Below are 20,595 nucleotides of genomic sequence, written 5' to 3'. Positions count from 1 at the left end.
CTATCATAAGTGGAAGTGGGAAGGCAACTATGTAGTTATATGGGAAACAAACACATTAAATACCTTTTTCACCATGGAGATTTTTCGAGCGCGTGGGGAATGACACTCTTTTAGGGCATTCGAGTGCACTTATTCACTTGTATTCCCAAGGCAAAATCTGGCCGTTAATTTTTTACCTTTTCGTTTTTTATTTGACTCGTTGATTGTTATCCTCTATATAAAGGTTTTCTGACCTTTTAGGATAATTTGTTTGCAATTCCTTAGAGTCATTTCCCTTTGTGAGAACTGTTTCCTTCCTTCCCATGAGTATTTGCTTAAGAGTTTGTCTTCCTCAATACGAAGCTTTCTCATTCTGCATTTAATTCCTATCTTCCTCACCATATTCCATTTTCTCCAAGCACACCCTTCTTGCCCTCAGTTCTCCCTTATATATCATATTGCTTTAAATAGTTTTTTTTTTTAATTTACATTGGATGCATGCTTCCTTATTTGTCGAACAATTTTTTTTAAAATTTAATATTTGGTCTTGCGACAATTCGAGAGGACCAATTCTACCGTTCACTTATTATGGATTTAACCCAACATAAAAATTATTAGCATCTAACAGAATTTGAATTTCATGATTAGTTTAAGAACTCAAGGTTTCACCACCTAGTCAACACTTGAGATTTTTGTCAAACAAATATTATACTTCCATTAGAAGAATTAATATAAAATAACCCACTCTTTGTTGAATATATGAATGCACATCACAACACATTACATTGTATGTAGCCTTATAAAAACGGCATCAAGAGCTGGTTTCCAAACACACAAAAAGCCAAATCAAATCAATAATTTAAGTCATCAAAATGTCTGCAGGCAGTAGCAAAGGAGAAGTTGAACTAACCATTTTTCGTCTATACGTTCATTCACAAACTGAATTATCTTTCGGCACCAAGTTTAAACAAATCGACATCATTCTAGACTTTGCCATCGAGCACCCTATAGGCTCAGGTAAGTTCAAATCAACATGGAACGTTGATGTTGAATGGCTGCAAATGATGAAGAAAAAATATCCACAACTGAGGGTTGTAATTAGCCTTTGGAGGTGTTGGTTCTAAATATCCATTCAATCCTGTCGATCCACTCAGGTGGATTATCAACGCGGTAAGCTCGATCAAACATATCATCAATCTCTATGGTCAAAAACTGATTGATGGTATCGATATTCACTACGATGTCATTGAATCATCTGAGGATGATTTTTCCTTCTGTGTTTAAGATGTTATAAAACAACTCAGAAATGATACACATTTATCTATCAAAGTGGTATCGAATGCTCCAACAAAACTAGTTGAATCTTACTACCTCAAATTGTATTTGGACAACAAAGATATTATTGACTTGGTTGATTATCAGTTCTATATATAACGAGAAATTCTCATCAAAGGATGAATTTGTAGAACTCTATGAAAAACTTGTAGTTGACTATAGTCCTGCTAAAGTCCTACCAGGAATCACCATTTTTTCTAACAGTATCAGTAAAGAGGCCATCGCGGATCTCGTCGACAAAAAATTAATTCCTGGGTACTTTGTTTGGAATCCTAATGATTACTCTCCCGTTGGCACCAACCCTTTCTCTCTAGAAAAGATGCTGGAATTAAAAAGCTTTGATCAATTTGATAATAATCAATTACTAGCTACCTATCTAGTAATCCATCTTTGATTTTACATGTTTTAAGTAAGATCTATGAAATCATGTGCTTGTAGTATTGTTTGTCTGTCATTGATTTCTTGTTTCCTTTGAATTTCTGTCATGTGTGCAAAATTGCTTATCTTGTAACAAGAGACTGTAATGCTTTGAATAATAAGAATCAAATTTTATATCATTTTTCTTTTAATACCTTTTATTTCACTTAATTGGCCCTTCCTTGTTAGATTTTTCTTTTAATAAGCTATTTTGGAAACAATATAATTCTCCTACATTCGTGTTATCTGCAGCATCACCCCAAATTTTGTTATTCCTCATATTTCAACTTTCATATACAGTTTTTGTGACCGCCATTTTAAGGATAACGACTTTTGCACTTTTTCCTTTTGTCTGGTGTGTTATCCATTTCATCTCTCTATACATATCTTCAGGACTATGCTGAATTTGAATCCACTCTAGGATTTCCATCCAAATTTTCTTAGTAGCAAAACACTCGAAAAAAAGATGATTTATTGATTCTATTCTAGAACATAAACAACATTCCATGTTATTAATCATTTCAAATATGAATAGACGGTCTTTTGTAGCTAATTTTTCATGACAAGCAAGCCATAATGTAAAGCAGGCTCGAGGTCCCACATTATTTCCATACATCAGATGCCTCCAATCAACCTTTGATTCACAGTCTTGCATAATTGTGTAGATTTTCCTCATATTGAATTTTTCCAATATTGAAATATCATCCCACTCTTCTATACAATTCACAGCCTCTCTTTGACCAAAAATTGCCTTCATAATCCAAATATGATCGGCTTTCACTTTAATTTCTAAAAGGTGTTTGTTTTTCATATAACATTCTTGTATCCAACGAACCCACAACAAATCGGACTTTCTACTAAGATTCCATAGCAACCAGATCAAGTTAGCTTTGTTTCATACTTTTATATCAATAATGTTCAGTCCACCATTACTTTTCAGCTTGCACACATTCTTCAATGCTACAGGTGCCTTACGGCTACCTTCGTATCCTCCTGTCCACAAGAAATTACGGCAAATGGATTCATTTTTTTTGCATAACACTTTTGGGAAAGGGGAAACATTGCAGCCAATAATTCGTTATCGCAAACATCACACTTTTGATAAGTTGTAATCTCCCTGCGTACGATAGCATTCGAGTTGTTCATTGCTTAATCTTACAAACTATCTGGTCAATCAGTGGCATGTAATGATATGAAGCGGATTTCTTACCAGTCGTAGACACTCCTAAATATTTGAAAGGTAAGTGTCCCATCTGGAAACCAGTTGTTCTGATAATGTCCTACTTCACATCTTCATTCACCCCAACACAGTATAGTCTGCATTTTTATGGGTTAACAACTAGTCTGGTTACCTTCAAAAACTTATTAAAGGCATTCATCATAATTTCCACAGAAACTTTATCACCTCGAGAGAACATCAATAAATCATCTGTAAAGCATAGATTCTTGGTTTTCAATTTCTCGCATTTTGGATGATAGTTATAGTTACTATCTTTGTGCATTTTGGTGAGGTACCTGTTCACACATTCCATAACAATGACAAATAGCATAGGTGATATCGGGTCACCTTGTCTAAGACCTCGTTTCACTTCCATAATGTCACTGTGATGTCCATTAACGTTAAATCTATACAATACAGTGGTCACAGCTGTCATTGTCCATTTAGTGAATCTCTTTGGAAATTCTACTTAATTCAGTATACTCTCTAACGCATTCTAATCTACCATATCGTATGCCTTTTAGATATCCATTTGCATCAAGCATTTTTCGTATTCTTGAATTGCTGCCTTGCCTTTATGAATGCATAAAAATATTTGTTGCGGCCATCACTTAAGCAAAACCAATCAATTTTTGCTTGTTGTTTTAGCATGTTAAATTCCATTTCTTGCCACTTAATTAATTCTTCAGAATGTTGCATGACCTGCTCAATTATTATTTATTTTTATGTCTGTCCACTTTTTTTTCAAACCTAAAATACATTATTTAATATTTTACTCTATAAAAACTAAATAAAATATCTTTTTACAAAAAAAAGTTTTAAAATCATAATAAAAAAATAGTAGTATATTATTTAAAATAAAATGATTGATTAGTACTTTTAAATTTGATTTATAATTTTCAAATGGACAGAAGAAAAAAAAGTCTCACATTCTTTCTAAAATATAATCAATTATAATTGTAGTTATATATATATATATAATAAAAAATGAAACTTCCGATTATAAAATTGAACAATAACTTCTCAGCCAATTTACATATAAATGTCCTATAATATATTAATAAATTTAAAATAATTAATATGAAAAAAACAATTCAATTCAATTAAATCAATTGTATGCATCTTTTGTTGGTGATTTTAGTATCATCAATGCATTTTGGTAGTAATGTGATTTACTATAGGCCAATGCGATTATGCGTTAAGTTTGAAACGAGTTAGGGTAGTGCGGAGTGCACACTCGTCGAGCCAAACGCGTAATTGAATATGAATAATAGAAACGGGCATAACGTTTCATTTGAATAGTTGCACCCGTTCCCAACGGACATAACGATTCGTTTGAATAGTTGCACCCGTTCCCAACAGACATAACTGTTTTCTGAAAAGGTGTGTCTGTTCGTTTCTATTATTGGTCTCCTATATAAGGAGTCTTTTGGTCTCGATTTGGAAGACGAAATTACATACTTCCTCTCTACATTCTGATCTGTTCTCCATTGTCAGAAACAGATTGTTCTTCAAGAATTATCCCCGCAAAGATTTCGTGAACCCAGACAAGAATAGGGTCGAAATACTTTGTTCGGAAAGTGAACGAACACGATTCTTGAAGATATCCAGAATTATCATACCAGTTATCTAACAAACGAACAAAGTATTTTTTCTGATAATCATGGCTGGAGGAGGAAGCACCGTCAAGGAGATGACTAAAAGTTTCGGAAAATTGGACAAGTTTCAAGAACAATAATCGACAACATAAATTCGGGTATGTTTTATTATTTTTCGTAGAATTTAGATCACTGTGATTCATATTTGTGGTTTTCGATAATGATTAATTGAAATTAATATATACATAGATGATTATGATAACTTGATAAGGATCTATTATGATATAACTTCCATGTATTCATGATACGAAAATAAGTATTCTGTATAGTACCAACTATAAATTTACTTATATTAGGTACTTGATCCTCTTAACTCCATTTAGATTAATTGCTTAATGGATACAGTGATACAATATCCGTTTTACTTTCTAGTTTATTTTGCATTCCGTGTATATTATTTACATACTGCATTATTAATTTATATTGATTGTATACGGTATGTATTTAAACGTTGATCCTGTAATGTAAATATATAAGATAATTACGCAACGTTTCAAAAGTTTTTATTATAAATTGCTGCCGTGTTTTGAAGTTTGTTTTTAAATTTACCATGAACCATTGCCTTGTTTATCATGAACATGTTGTGTTTTGTGGTTTGAACAAAATGAAATTATATCAATTTTATTTTGGAAAATGATTGTTACTTAATCAGTGTCGTAACAGTGGCATGAAATTTGTTCAAGTGTCATTCTAATGATTACTTAAGTTATTATTATTGACAAAAGAAAAACTTTGAGAAGAATCTTGGTATAACTGATTGAGGAGGAGATTAACGTAGCATAGCATGAATGGTCAATAAGGAAAGCGAAACGATTACGGCTTGGCCATGAATCTACAACATCACAAATCACTCTTCATAATAGATCATGTGCAACATTATTCTCGTTATCATGGCCTTCATCATTATAAGTTTTAAAATGTGAACGAGAATTTGAACTTTTATGTGATTGTTAACTGGGAATTGGATTAATTTGTCATTCCTTTTAACTAGGTCACATATTTGAATTAAATTTTGAAATGATTCTCTTTCATTTGTATCATCAATTTGATTTTTGTTAAGGTTGTATTGTATCGGTTGGATACTACTGGTGGTAGAAAAGTACAATTGTGAATCGAAATGGAAAAAACACAACGATTGATACTAATGGTAAGTTATTATAAATAAAAAATTATTAAATGGATTAAGTTGAATCCTCGAGGTACCTAATGTGTTTTATAAGCTTTTCACTCAACAGTAAAATATATATAGACTTTTAAATTTAGAGTCTAATATAACTTTTGAATTCCGAGATGTGGAATTTTAGAACCTTATCACAAAGGATGAAGAATTCGATATTCCCGCAAAAGAAGAACCTCGTGAGGAAGGTTCTTAACATATTGTTGGAGCACAAATCGAAAGTTCGTCACAGATTGTTGAAAAACAACTCGAACTTAAATTAAGCAGATGAGTCCAAAAGACTAAGGATCAAGGACCAAACAAAATCGATAATCAATTTATTTCTTTTATCTGGTAGAAAAAAATATTGAGAATTTTGTTCGTAAGGTGCTGATTATTCTTCAGGTGGAAGATGATCCTTAGACTTTCAATGAAGAAGTAACTTCAAGAGACTTCTCTTGGAATAACGTTATTATCCAAGATGAAATGGATTCAACAATGTCAAACCATACTTGGTTGAAAACAAGTGAGTGTTTAGAAGGAAGTATCATAAAGATGGTATACTAAACACCTACAAGTCTAGATTAATAGCCAAGTGTTTAGACAAGGAATGTGTTAATTATTTAAACGCATATGCACTAGTAGCATAGACGGCAACAATTAGAGTATTGTTTGCATTAGTTTTTGCATGAACTAATACTTCATCAAATGGATGTCAAAACAACATTTCTGAATGGTGATTTGGAAGAAGAAGTGTATATGAAGCAACCTGAAGGTTTTGTAATGCCTGGTAATGAGCATAAAGTGTGTAAGCTAGTTAAGTCGTTGTATGGTCTGAAACAAGCTCCGAAGCAGTGGCATCAAAAGTTTGATGAGGTTGTTTTGTCTAATGGTTTCATTCTAAACCGAGCTGACAAATGTGTATATAGCAAATTTGATACATCCGGTAAAGGAGTTTTCATTTGTCTATATGTTGATGACATAAGTTGATAAAACAAAGAATTTCTTGTCGTCAAAGTTCTCCATGAAAGATATGGGAGAAGCGGATGTTATTCTTGGTATTAAGATTAAATGGGAGAATAAGGGGATTGTAATTACGCAATCTCATTACATTGAGGAAATACTCAAGAAGTTCAATTGAGAAAATTGTTCTCCAGTAAGTACTCCCATGGATCCGGGAGAAAAGCTTATGCCAAATACAGGTAAACCTGTGGATCAACTCGAATACTCAAGAGCTATAGGATCTTTGATGTATGCCATGATTAGCACTAGACCGGATATTGCGTATGCGGTTGGAAAGTTGAGCGGATTCACTAGTAATCCTAGTAGACATCATTGGCATGCGATAACTAGGGTATTCAAGTACTTGAAGGGTACTATGAATTATGGATTGTCATATATGGGATTTCTTTCGGTGTTAGAGGGTTATTCGGATGCTAGTTGGATAAATAATGTTGAAGATTCATCCTCTACAAGTGGATGGGTGTTCTTGCTTGGGGTAGGTGCCATCTCATGGGCTTCCAAGAAGCAAACATGTATAACTAGTTCCACAATGGAATCTGAGTTTGTAGCATTAGCTGCTGCTGGTAAAGAAGCATAATGGCTAAGGAACTTGGTATATGAGATTCCGATATGGCCTAAACCGATATCACCAATTTCTATCAGTTGTGATAGTAGTGCCACATTGGCTAAAGCATATAGTCGAATATACAATGGAAAGTCTAGACATTTGGGTATTAGACATAGTATGATTAGGGAATTAATCATGAATGGGGTGATATCTATTGAGTTTGTTCGGTCGCAACAAAACTTAGCTGACCACTTGACGAAGGGGTTAGCTAGAGACTTAGTGAATAAGTCGGTTATTGGGATGTGATTAAAGTTCATTTAAATCTATTAACTATGGTATACCCAATTCCCTTCTAATACAACGTTAGAAGCAGAATTCAATGTGGAAAGATCATAGTTAAAGATTGGAGCAATTGTGTTTATCTTCCCAAGGTATGTGCTCAGACCTGCAAGTGATGGCTAGGTTGAAGTATATCTTCTTAATGGTTCTTTTGAAAAATTGCTAATGCAGGTGCAAGATTAAAAGGATCACCTATGTGAGCATGAAGTTTTGCCGCTTCAAGAAGCTTGGACTTGGCTTCCTATATGCTTATTAATGGATAAGGACACATGGCTTGTAAAGTGTCAAGTATGAATAGTAGAGTATTGTAAGAAACATATGTGTACTATATCTTTAGATATTCAAATGGATTGACGGGTTCAATCATTATGACACCCTGATTTTCGAATATTTGGAATGTGTATTTGTACTAAGATGAAAATTCAATCGTAAGACATTTTCTTCTATGCATTTGTTTGATCGTTATACCTGTAAAGTAAATCAAGGATTATACTAAAATGGGGGGAGTTTGTTGGTGATTTTAGTATCATCAATGCATTTTGGTAGTAATGTGATTTACTATAGGCCAATGCAATTATGCGTTAAGTTTGAAACGAGTTAGGGTAGTGCGGAGTGCACGCTCGTCGAGCCAAACGCGTAATTGAATATGAATAATAGAAACGGGCATAACGTTTCATTTGAATAGTTGCACCCGTTCCCAACGGACATAACGATTCGTTTGAATAGTTGCACCCGTTCCCAACAGACATAACTGTTTTCTGAAAAGGTGTGTCTGTTCGTTTCTATTATTGGTCTCCTATATAAGGAGTCTTTTGGTCTCGATTTGGAAGACGAAATTACATACTTCCTCTCTACATTCTGATTTGTTCTCCATTGTCAGAAACAGATTGTTCTTCAAGAATTATCCCCGCAAAGATTTCGTGAACCCAGACAAGAATAGGGTCGAAATACTTTGTTCGGAAAGTGAACGAACACGATTCTTGAAGATATCCAGAATTATCATACCAGTTATCTAACATCTTTAGCCACAAAGAAGGTTTTAGAAAACAGGGGATTTTCGCTTAAAGAGCGATTTATCTCCGTAGACTCAGATAAAACTAGAATCGTTTTGACCTGGCTTAAAAAGACGCGATTTACGAATGAACAAAGAAGAAGCGAAGCGGGGAAGCCATACTCAATCAACTACGATAAGAAGAAGGACAGACCTGCACCTAGGAATAAATCTAAAACCCCGAGGTCTCGACGAGCCTTTAATTTATATTACACAAATTGTTGTGGACATAGTCAACCTCCTACTAAGAGAAACTAATATATTGACGATTCATCTTCTTTCATATGTGACATCCATTAAAATCCGATGTGCCATTCTTCAAAATTTTCAAAACCTTTTAATATTCATGTTAGCATAATCTATAACCTTCCATTCATAACTATTTTTTAAAACACCATTTTTTATATATATATATATATATATATATATATATATATATATATATATATATATATATATATATATATATATATATATATATATATATATATATATATATATATATATATTAAAAATCATTATCCTATTTTTTTCATGTACTAATCATTAATTTTTTTGGGTCTATCCACTGTTTTTTCGAATCTAAAATACATTATAGAACGGTTTAGCCCATAAAAATTATATATAAAATAATTTCTTACAAAAAGAGTTTTAAAATCATAGTTAAAAAAAAGAGTATAACATTATTTAATATAAAATAGTTAATTAATACTTTAAAGTTTGATTTATAATTTTCAAATTAATAAAAAAATGTCTCACATTCTTTTTAAAATATAATTAAATTACCATTATAGTTATATAAAAAAATGAAACTTTGATATTAAACCAAACAATAATTTCACAACAAATTTACATACAAATATCCTATAATATATTAGTAAATTAAAAATGACTAATATAAAAAGACAATTCAATTGAACTAAATCAATTATATACATTAAAAATTAATGAGATAATGATAGTTAAACACAAACAAATAATATTCTTGGATTTATTTAAATACATATTTCATCATCCAACTCATAAAAACTTATTCAACAATCATGCTTATTTCACTCTCAAACTAACAAGACTTTGTTAAATAAAGAGTTTTATCTTAGATATAATGTGAATCGTAATAATTGATTACATATTGTCTAAGCCGTTCGAATGTGAAATATATTTAATTTATATAATAATGAAAACACATTCTTGATAAGTGAAAAATGAAGCAATAAAAATCTACATAAATGTTTTACACTTATTTCACTTTTTCTTTGTTTTAATTTTGTTGTCTTATCTTATATTTTCGAAATTCAAACTTGTTTTTTTCACTAAAAGTTATATTTTTTTTCTGTAAAAAAATCTCATCATCTTATTATAAATTTTGGTTTACAAAGTCAAAATCTATTTAATCTAATATTAATTAAATAATTCATTTAATTTCGCGCATCGCGCGTGTCTTAATTTAGTTTATATATATATATATATATATATATATATATATATATATATATATATATATATATATATATATATATATATATATATATATATATATATATATATATATATATATATATATATATATATATTATTATGATTTTTTTAAAAAAAGCAAATATAATATATTAATAAACGAAAAAAGACACTAACAGCCAAAAGTCAGGTAGAGGACACTGATAGTATAAATATGTTTTTCATATTTATAAATCAATAATAATTTTAAAATTATTAAAATGTTTAATTCCCCTGACAACCATAATGTGAACATAATTAATGTGGACATAGTAAAAACATCAAATGAAAGAACACTTATTATATTTAATTAACATATGTTGAGTTATTCCTACATAAGTAATTGCACACGTATAATCCAATATTTTAATTTAGTTGAAACTTATCCAATAATACTTATAATCCTTAGCATTAAAAAATTGTTGTAGAATTTACCTTATAATTTAATTTTCTCCCTAACAACCATTGTGTGAACACCTTATATTAGTTTGGTACTTGGGCTTATAAAAGGACATCAACAAGTGATCATTTCAAGCATCAATAGTAGCCAATTATAATTCCTCTTTCAAATTCCAATTGTGACAATGTCTTCCCATGGTAGCAATGGAAAAGAAGAGCTAACCATTTTGCGACAATACATACATCATATACCAAGAGATGAACCCCATTTCGACCGCAGGTTCAGACAAATCGACTTCATTCTGAGCTTTGCCATCGAGCACTACGATAAACATGGAAAAGGCGACGGATATTTCACCCCTACTTGGAAAGTAGATCGTGAAAGTATTGAATTGGTGAAAAAGTTGAAAGAAAATCATCCAGAAGTGAGGGTGGTTATCAGCATTGGAGGTGTTGGCTCTGAATTTCCATTCAATCCAGCTAAAAAAGATAGATGGATATTCAACGCTGTAGACTCCATCAAAAGAATCATCCTTCTCTATAACGACGACCGTAGCTACAGAAACACAATCGACGGTATTGATATTCATTATGATGTCATCAATTCCAGTGAAGATGAATTCTCCTTTTGTATTGGGGAAGTTATAAAACAACTCAAAAATGATAGAAATTTATCTATCCATGTTGTGTCCATTGCTCCAACGAAACTCGTGGAACCCTACTATCTGAAATTGTATTTGGACAACAAACACAATATTGACTTGGTTGATTACCAGTTCTACAATCAAAAATTCTCTACAAAGGAAGAAGTTGTAGATCTCTATAAAAAACTGGTAATTGATTACAATCCTGCTAAAGTCCTAGCAGGAATTGGCATTCCTGTTGACCATATACTTGACGAGGGCATCAAATACCTCGTCAAACACAAATTACTTCCGGGTATTTTTCTTTGGAATTTTTTGGACTCTATTGATGGTCCCGACACATTCTCTATAGAGAAATATCTACAAGATCTCTGATTAACCTATGATGAATGTTCGAAATAAGACATGTGAATTGTGTGCTTGTTTTAATATTGTATGTGTGTGAGTGTGCTTGTTTTGATATTGTATGAGTGTAAGTGTGCTTGTGTATTGCATTGTTTTCTTATTTGCTTTTTTACCATTTTGTTGCAAGTGCAGAACTATTTTGTTGTATAATTATATGTAATGCTTTGAATAATAAGAATCAAATTTATGTATGTTTTCCTTTCTTTACCTTGTAACGTTACTCAATTCACCATTTCTTTACACCGGCTATTTCGGTGCCTTTTAGTTCATTATTTATAAAAGATGAAGTAACACACATAAGTCATAATAGAAAACACGAAAATAAAATGTTCTAAACAATTAGAATACGTTATGCATGCAAGAAATTGCCGACTATTTCAATGTCTTTTAGTTCATTATTTTGGTAGTGTTTACTGTGGAAATTGTAAACAACCGCTAATCCTCTCAAAGCCTTTAAACTAAGGATTATCTGCAGAATCGACTAGTTGATTCTAAGACACGTGCTAATGTAACTAAGGTGTAGCTTGCTCAATTCGACAGAAGCTTGACTCGAAGAGAAAAACGGTTCCTCTTAAGAGTTTAAGTAAGCCAAATTTTCCACAATAGATAAACTAAAGGTAACTCATGACCAATAGAAAGTTAAGTGATAACATTCAAAAAAGATACACTACGAATGCATCTATGGTGAACTCCATTATCGTAACGGAACCACAGTCGACAACGTATATAACGAAGCACAAAGATAGTTCAAACGTAAATGAAAGTAAAACGAAATGTTCAAGAGGAACGACTGATAAATATGGAAATTGCATTGAAGTAAAAAATGGTGATTCACGTACATTAGCACTCTTGAAACTCTTTTTTTCTCGCGCTGGGATCATGAAGTTTTTCAAGTGATTTTAGTACAAATGAACACCCCGGAGCCCTTAGTGGGGTCTCCTATTTATAATACAATAAAATAATTGCCTACAAGTTTCGTAACTACTTAGAAACCGCCTATAAGCCAAACAACTGGATGCACGATCCTACGCAACTGCCCCCATGTCTCTGGCGCTTATTTTGAGAGCCAAATCTTTGCTAATCGCTGGAGTTTAAATTTCAAATTAGCCCGCTTGAATCTTTCTTTCGACGCTAACCCTTTACACAAACCCCATCAATAAATCTTCTAAGTTTCAATCCTCCTTCATGGTCGACAAAACTCAAGTCGATGTTTTGTCCCAGTTATGCCGACTTCCTCTCGTTGACAACTAAACATATGATTCCTTTGTCATACTTCTAAGCTCCCTTGCAGACCCAATTTGTAGGACTCAACCCCTTAATTTGGGAGCCTTTTCCTTTAATTGCACTATCAACATGCCTTACTAGATTTTTCCCTTAACAGGTATAGCCAGGTGTGCTTTTCCTATCATCTTTGATTGATGACCACTCTAATTTGAGCTTGAATAACTACATATCCTTGCTCCAATTATGGTTGTCTAATGAGGCATTAGCACACGATGATCTGATGTGTCTTTATGCATCTTAAAATTCTTTTTACTGCAAGTAGATGACATAGCTTTGGTTCTTCCATGAATTTACTCACCAATTCTACAATATGTCAAATGTTAGGTCTTAGGTTAGAGAGATACCTCAAAGATCCAATAATCTGCTTATACAATGTGCTATCAACCACTTCTTCTTCAAATTCATTCTTCAACTTGTAAACCCATCTTACATTAATTGCTTTCTTGCATGAGTTCTCAACCAGCTCTCATGTATGGTTCTTCTCAATGGCCTTGTGTTCCTCAACCACCGCAACTTTCCAATTTTCATCCTGCACAGCCTGCACGAGATTGATTGGTTCTTCCCCAGCCATCATGCTTCTTCAATTAGTTCATTATTTTTTCTGATTGCTTGATCAATAAATCTCTCATAGTCGTTCAGCCTGACCGATAGAGCTCTAGTTCTACTTGATCTTCTCACTCATTGAGATTGTTCAGACTCAACTGGTGTAACTTTATCCTCATCATGCAAAGTAGTTCTGACGTGAGTTGAAATTTCACATTTTTGCACTGTATTTTCTGGAATTTTTAGCCAATTCCAACCTTTGCTTTCATCAAACTCCACATCTCTACTGATCACTATCTTGTTTTCATTAGGTGAGAACAACTTGTAAGCACTTGTTGAATGATATCTAACTAAGACCATAGCTTGGCTTATATCATCCAACATTCTTCTAAATTGTTCAAGAATATGTCTAAAGCAAATTGAGCAAAAGATTTTGAGATGACCAACATTTGGCTTCAATCCTGACCAAGCTTCATAAGGAGTTTTGTTACTCATTTTCTTTGTTAACATATGTTGATGATGTACAGTGTAGTTGAAGACGCTTCTCCCCAAAAGCTCTTAGGCATGTGCTTTGCTTTTAGCATACTCCTAGCCATATTCAAGATGTTTTTATTCTTCCTTTCAGCAATGCCATTTTGCTTGGATGTGTAGGGTGTTATCACTTCATGCTCAATCCCTTCCATGTCACAAAAGCGAACAAACTACCTGAGGTATACTCACCCCCATCATCAGTTCTCAATCTCTTATGGTGTTTCCAGCTTGTTTTTTAATCAGCAATTTAAATTTCTTAAAATTGCTGAAAACTTTCCAACAAGTAAATCCACAAATTCCTAGTGAATTCATCTATGAAGGTCAAGAAATAGCAATTACCTCCTTATAATTTTACTTCAAATGGACCACACACATCTTAGTGCATAATCTCAAGCTTGTATTGCGACGTCATTGGCAAGTCATGTTTGAAAGGCTTCCTGATCTACTTGGCTATGCAACATTCCTCACATAGCTGCTTTAAAACTTCAATACTTGGAAGTTTATACATTATCTTCTTGCTGTGCATTAAGATAAGACTCCTAAAATTGAGATGGCCAAACCTAATTTTTATCTTTAGCTATGGTTGATGGAAGACATTGATGACCTTGAATGTCCTGTTGATTGACAAATATGCCCTAAGAATTGGCCTAGAAATTTCATCAAACACATTGAGTTCCCTTCCTTCCAGCTTCATTATGTAATTCTTGTCGAGTAATTGACCTAAACTGGTCAAATTACTTGCCATTGAAGGAACATACAAGACATCACTAATGATAGCTTCATGTTCATCCTGCATTTTCACCCAGATGTTGCACATCCCTTCTTATGTCACCATGTTATTGTCTGCAAAATAAATTGATTTTCTAACTGGTTCATCCAACTTGAGAAACTACTTTTTATTGTCTGTCATATGATTGTTGTAACCTATATCAAGGTACCACACATTTTCTTTCTCAGATGCCAAATATGTTGCAGCCATGAAGATAACATCTTGAGATTCAATGCTACCATCTTGATCAAATTGAGCAACACCCTTGTCCTAATCATTGTTACTATTGTAGTAGAATTCCTAGCATAATTACCAAGCTTCTTACAACAATAGTCTTGAACTTCCTCCATGTCAACATTATTCTTGGTCTTCTGGTTCTGATAAGCATCATTTTTTCTAGTTTCACCTTGGCCTTTTGTAGCCTTACCAGCATCACCATCACTACTACGGAAAAGGCATTTAACAACAATTGGGAAAGATATATAACTATGTTGGACCAGGCATTATCAAGCTAAAAAAATAGGGTTTATGATCATTAGTGATACATTTTCCTATGATGATGGTGATTGAGTTAAAGATATCTTAAGCCTTAAGAAGATTCAAGATAAGTGCGCATTTGAGTGGTATATATGGAAAAAGGATTTGAAACTTCAGAGTTGAAAGATAGGTGATCGGGTCTGTAAACAGAGTCTAAAATAAAACTGCAAGTGCACAGCCTATCGAAGTAATATATAAGATTATTGAACCACAGATACCAATCGTCAATCTATCAACTCCATTGCTAAGGTGCTTATCTAAGACGGTTGAGAATATTTGATATGAGTGCAGTGCAAGAAAGTAAATGGAAAAAAGTAAATAGCAGATAAAATCAATAGGTTCAAATGTAAGTCACGTATATCAGACAGCGTTCCAGTTACACATGGATAGAATTACTTATGGGGCAGTATTTTCTACTTATAGAAAGGAACAATTTAACGGGAACTTGTCGCTTTCGCATACTAAGAACCGAGTTTACTCTTTAAGTCTACCCATTCATTTGTCACATATGAACAGTGCGCAGTGCGTTAAAGTAATAAACCTATTTTTAATAAATTAATTACTTGTCTTAGTAGAAAAGTGATTTTAACTTGGAAAATTTAACTTAAAGAGATTCTTGGCTTTTGGCCAAGAATCAGATTTCAAACCCATAAACGCGTCCGAAAATAGTTACAAAATCGTTTTCTAAAAATGTGTCAAAGATTCCTAATTAACCAAACAAACTTCTTTCGCCCTTTTTGTTTGGTTAAAAACTAATCAAGTTTGATCTTAAGTATGGACGACTTTCGATCTTACCCATAAACATTTAAACACAGTAAACTTGAATTAAAGGTCAAAACATCCCCAGTAGTATTTCTATTAACATAACATTTGGAACACGATCGTGACAACGATCCTTACATTCTAACCCTTATAAATTTAGCCAAACATGGAAATAAAAGCGAGCCTATAAAAACGTGTAGGCATGGTAAGAGCGGGAAAATAAATAACGTAAAAGTGAGACAGTAAAATAAAGCAATTAAGCGAGCCTATAAAAACGTGTAGGCATGGTAAGAGCGGGAAGTAAATAAAATAAAGCAATTAGGCGAGCCTATAAAAACATGTAGGCATGGTAAGAGCGGGAAGTAAATAAAGTAAAGCAAGACAATAAAATAAAGCAATTAAATAAAACTTTCTCTAATCGGAGTCTCTTTGAACCTGCTACAATACTTTTTGGGGTCTCCAATATCACAAAAATAGTTGGGTCTATGTTGAAATAATATTCTAAATAAGACATGTGAATTGTGTGCTTTTAAAACTGTATGTGTGTAAGTGTGTCTGTGTATTGCATTGATTTCCTATTTTCTTTGTATCATTTTGTTGCAATTGCAGAACTACTTTTGTTGTATCATTATATGTAATGCTTTGAGTAAAAAGAATCAAATTTATAGATTTTCCTTTCTTTACATTGATATGATACTCAATTCACAATACTGTTGCTACTCTGGCTATTTTGGTGCGGTAGAAAAGGGATATTATGACGATTAACTAATTGTGGATAGGTAGGTGTGATTGTAAATATATTACTTTCCAGCACGGCCGTCTGGTTGTAATTATAAACAAAGTAGCGAGCTATTTATCCTAACGTTTATAGTAAATAGTCGTTGTGATATATAGTTCATAAATCATCATCTTCAATTCTATGTGACGTAGATGTTTTTTGTCACATCACTATCCCGTATTCATTTCGTGTAATTTTGAATAATTTCATCACAACCTAAATGATTGAATATAACATCTCTTGGATGTTTTTGCGTGTTTCGACAATTTTTACAATGACACTAGAAATTCCATTATGGTTAGGAATATTTTTTCTGCGAATTAAAGAAATTGAATCACTTCATTCTCATATTCTTCATTCAAACATTTCGCTTTAGTCCAACTACGGTCCATAATCACATACAACTTTTAAAAATACATGAACATTTCATCTCAATAAAACAACAATAACAACAAAACAACAACAACTAAAAATACCTTAACAACAACACTACATTATACCTTAAGTCTCATAAATCATAACAATAAACAATAACAAAAAGAACAACGACGACAACAACAACGACATCAACGTCGACGGCGACAACAACAATAGTCATGGAGAATTTTTACATACCGGAAATGTGTTGGTTTGAGGTTTGAGCTTCCTTCCTCCTAAGAGAAGATAAAGAATATTAGTATCCTTTTCGTTTGCTGAAGAAGACTAATGTTCCTTTTGTTCGCTAGGACGCAAAAATTAAATGAGATTTAACATTATATTGTTTTGAATTTTCATCTCAGTTTTTGGAAAAATCGATGGAACATATTCGAGGTAAAAATTGTGTTCCATTTAACAAAATAAAATATTACTCCCTCTGGTTCTATTTATAAGAAAAAAATTACTTTATAGGTACATTAAATAATTAATGTATATGGATGATATATCGTCTAGATACATTAATTATTCAATGTATCTATAAAGTGAACTTTTTCTTATAAATGGGACCGGAGGTAGTAATCAATATTTAATGTCGATTTTATATAAAACTAAGGGATAAGATAATTTATAAAATAAATGCGTCTTTTTGGTTCTAAATAAAACTTAAAATTGCAGGATCTAGGAATCGAAGCTTAAATCATGAGCAACATTTTATGTTTGTTTTGGGAAAGACTGAGGTATAAGATTTATTTATAAAAAAAGAAATATGACACATTCCATGTTATATGACCTCTGATTTTTAATGGACGAGGTGAAAGTTTTGTCATGAAATGTATCAAATATAGTAGTCATCGATTATCAACACCGTGTCAGCATCAACACCTCTGGTTCAAGAAGTGTTGTGATTGCAATCTTCAATCCACAGTGTCGCATCAGTGAAGTCCATCAAAAGATTTGTTCAGTCGTAGTTTTGCAATCACTGTCATTTCTATTTCCTTAACAAAATACTAACAAATATCAAAGAATTAAAAATTGGAATCCAAAACCAAATACAATACTTATATCGAGAGATGAGAATGTTTACGATTTTTAGAAAAATCCAAGAAAGAAGAAATCATTGTGAAGTTGGATAATTTTATTCAACTACTAAGGGATGAAGGCATGAGCTCGAGTCTAAAATAATATCTAGCAACTTCGTCAACTAACTCATGTGAAGACAAATGAACTTCAGTAATATCTTTCGAAAGAACGGTCTCATTAGTTGGATGATCCTCAGAGGATTCAACATCAAATGCAGGAACTTCATCAAAAGTATAATATGAAGAAATCTTATCAAATGGAATATTCGAGAGAAGAAGAAAGAAAATAGCCTCAACGGACAATACCTTCAGAATGACAACCTTTGGAAAAATCTTCGAAGAATCATCTCCCAATGAGGAATATGAAGTCTGCTTGAAAGCATCTCACTAAGAAGGTGAATGTGAGGTAACAAAGTTATCACACGTGTAGTTGTTTAAAGTAAGCACTAAGTTAATTGAAGGAATGATAAGATTAAGAAGCTTAATTAAGATCTTAAAAATTATCTAGAATTTTTAGAAAAGAACAATGAAACCCTTAGGCATGAAAAAGCTAATATTATAAATTCAGCTGGAACATGTGAGACTTATGTCTCGATGAAAAAGATTTGCATGAAATCCTAGGTTAATTTACTTAGGGGAAATAAAATCTTTAGGTTAAATTTACTAAGGATTTAAATAGGATAGAATAAATAGTAAAGGATTTAATAGGAAGAAAGTAAATTGATATGTCTATAAATGTTCACACTACAATATATTTGGCCATTTTGTTTGATGAACTAAGAAGGTCTAAAGGTAATGTAGTAGTACAAAGCAAAGTGTATACCTTGGAGTATACAATAATGTTTGTTTGAACTGTTGCGCGTGATCCAAGAATGTTCGTTAATAATGTATAACAGTGTTTGAACAAATTGGATAGGGTGCAAAAACGAAGTGAGACAAAGCTGAAATTCGAACCATGGCCCAAAAAACACCAAGGAGACTAAAAAACAAGATCCAAAAAAATTAGGTAACCTACGCGCAACAAATTTTAGATCAAATCATATTTAAGCTTTGTCTCATAAAAAATCAAACCAATGCAATTATGGAAAACATACGAGATCTTAAAAAATATCAAGATCTAATCGATTATAGCTTTAATCTAATAGATTATATGGCCTTTTTGGAAAGATTTGGCTCTCATATGTCGTATCATTTTGCATCTCATATTTTCTTCTTCTTCGTGTGTGTGTGTGTGTGTGTGTGTGAGAATACTATTATTCCATCATCATGTCACCCAAAATGTTTAGATTTATCTCTCTAACATCTCATCTCATTGGCCATTTCTCATCACAACAACAACACCAATGAAGGTTCTTTCAAGATTTTGCAAGCAAAACTGTCTTGGGAACTCACACTTTGGATGCTAGAGCCTTACAAAGAGTATGTTCCAAAATGACAAGAAAGTGGAAAGTGAGTAAATGCTAATAAATGCATGGGATATAGTCTCACATAGAAAGATTTACTCACATTGAAAGTCTTTATAAAGAGTTAAGATCATTAACTCAACAAAAGGACAAAAGAGAATAAAGTGTCGCATGGACAAATGTGGTGGTCCCAAGCATTATGTCACTTGTCTCTTCCATACAACCTCTCGCGGGCATAGAAGTGCTAGTTGCGGCTTGTAGGCGGCACTTAAGCACTTAGGCACGACACATTGGAGCAATCGAGCTATTCGCGACGCTCCGGCGGCCGGCCTTCGGCCGGCATGAAATGATTATTGCTCTTGTTTTTTATCAATGCTTGAGTTTGAATTCGGGATAAGACAATACTTCATGAAGTTTTACAGAATAAAATGAGGCAATACTTGGAAAATGTTGGTATAAGTGAATCATTACACCTTTTGGTAAAAATATTGCTTCACCAAGGGTTGCTACCTTGTGAAACAATACTAATGTAGCCTATAAATACTTCTTTCTGGATTCAGAAAATCACAACACAAAATGCATATCCTGTAGGATAAATTCCAGGCACTCTTTGCTACATTCGAGTTTTCATCTGTCTTATGCAAACTCGATAAGGCTGAATTATCCTGGGTATTCTTGCATCAAAACTCTAAGACATTCGAGAGTGCTTGAAATACAATAAGGAAAGTGTTTCATTCACGATTCAAGCCTGTATTCATTCAACTTCCAAGTGTTACATAACAATCTTATTGTATCTCAAATCATGGCCACCAACGCTTCAGTT

The 20,595-nt window shown here is 32.7% G+C and overlaps 1 protein-coding gene across 1 annotated transcript; it reads left to right on the top strand.

The window, feature by feature from the left end:
• Positions 1 to 10,805: 10,805 nt before the first annotated feature.
• On the top strand, positions 10,806 to 11,639 carry LOC131645198 (chitinase 1-like). The gene has a single exon (XM_058915869.1). The coding sequence runs from the start codon at positions 10,806 to 10,808 to the stop codon at positions 11,637 to 11,639; it is 834 nt and encodes a 277-aa protein (XP_058771852.1).
• The last annotated feature ends 8,956 nt before the right edge of the window (positions 11,640 to 20,595 follow it).

The sequence above is a fragment of the Vicia villosa genome, linkage group LG1 (genome assembly GCF_029867415.1).
Source record: "Vicia villosa cultivar HV-30 ecotype Madison, WI linkage group LG1, Vvil1.0, whole genome shotgun sequence".
Classification (NCBI taxonomy): domain Eukaryota; kingdom Viridiplantae; phylum Streptophyta; class Magnoliopsida; order Fabales; family Fabaceae; genus Vicia; species Vicia villosa.
Note: the sequence above shows the minus strand (reverse complement) of the source record. Positions and strands in the feature narration are given on the sequence as shown.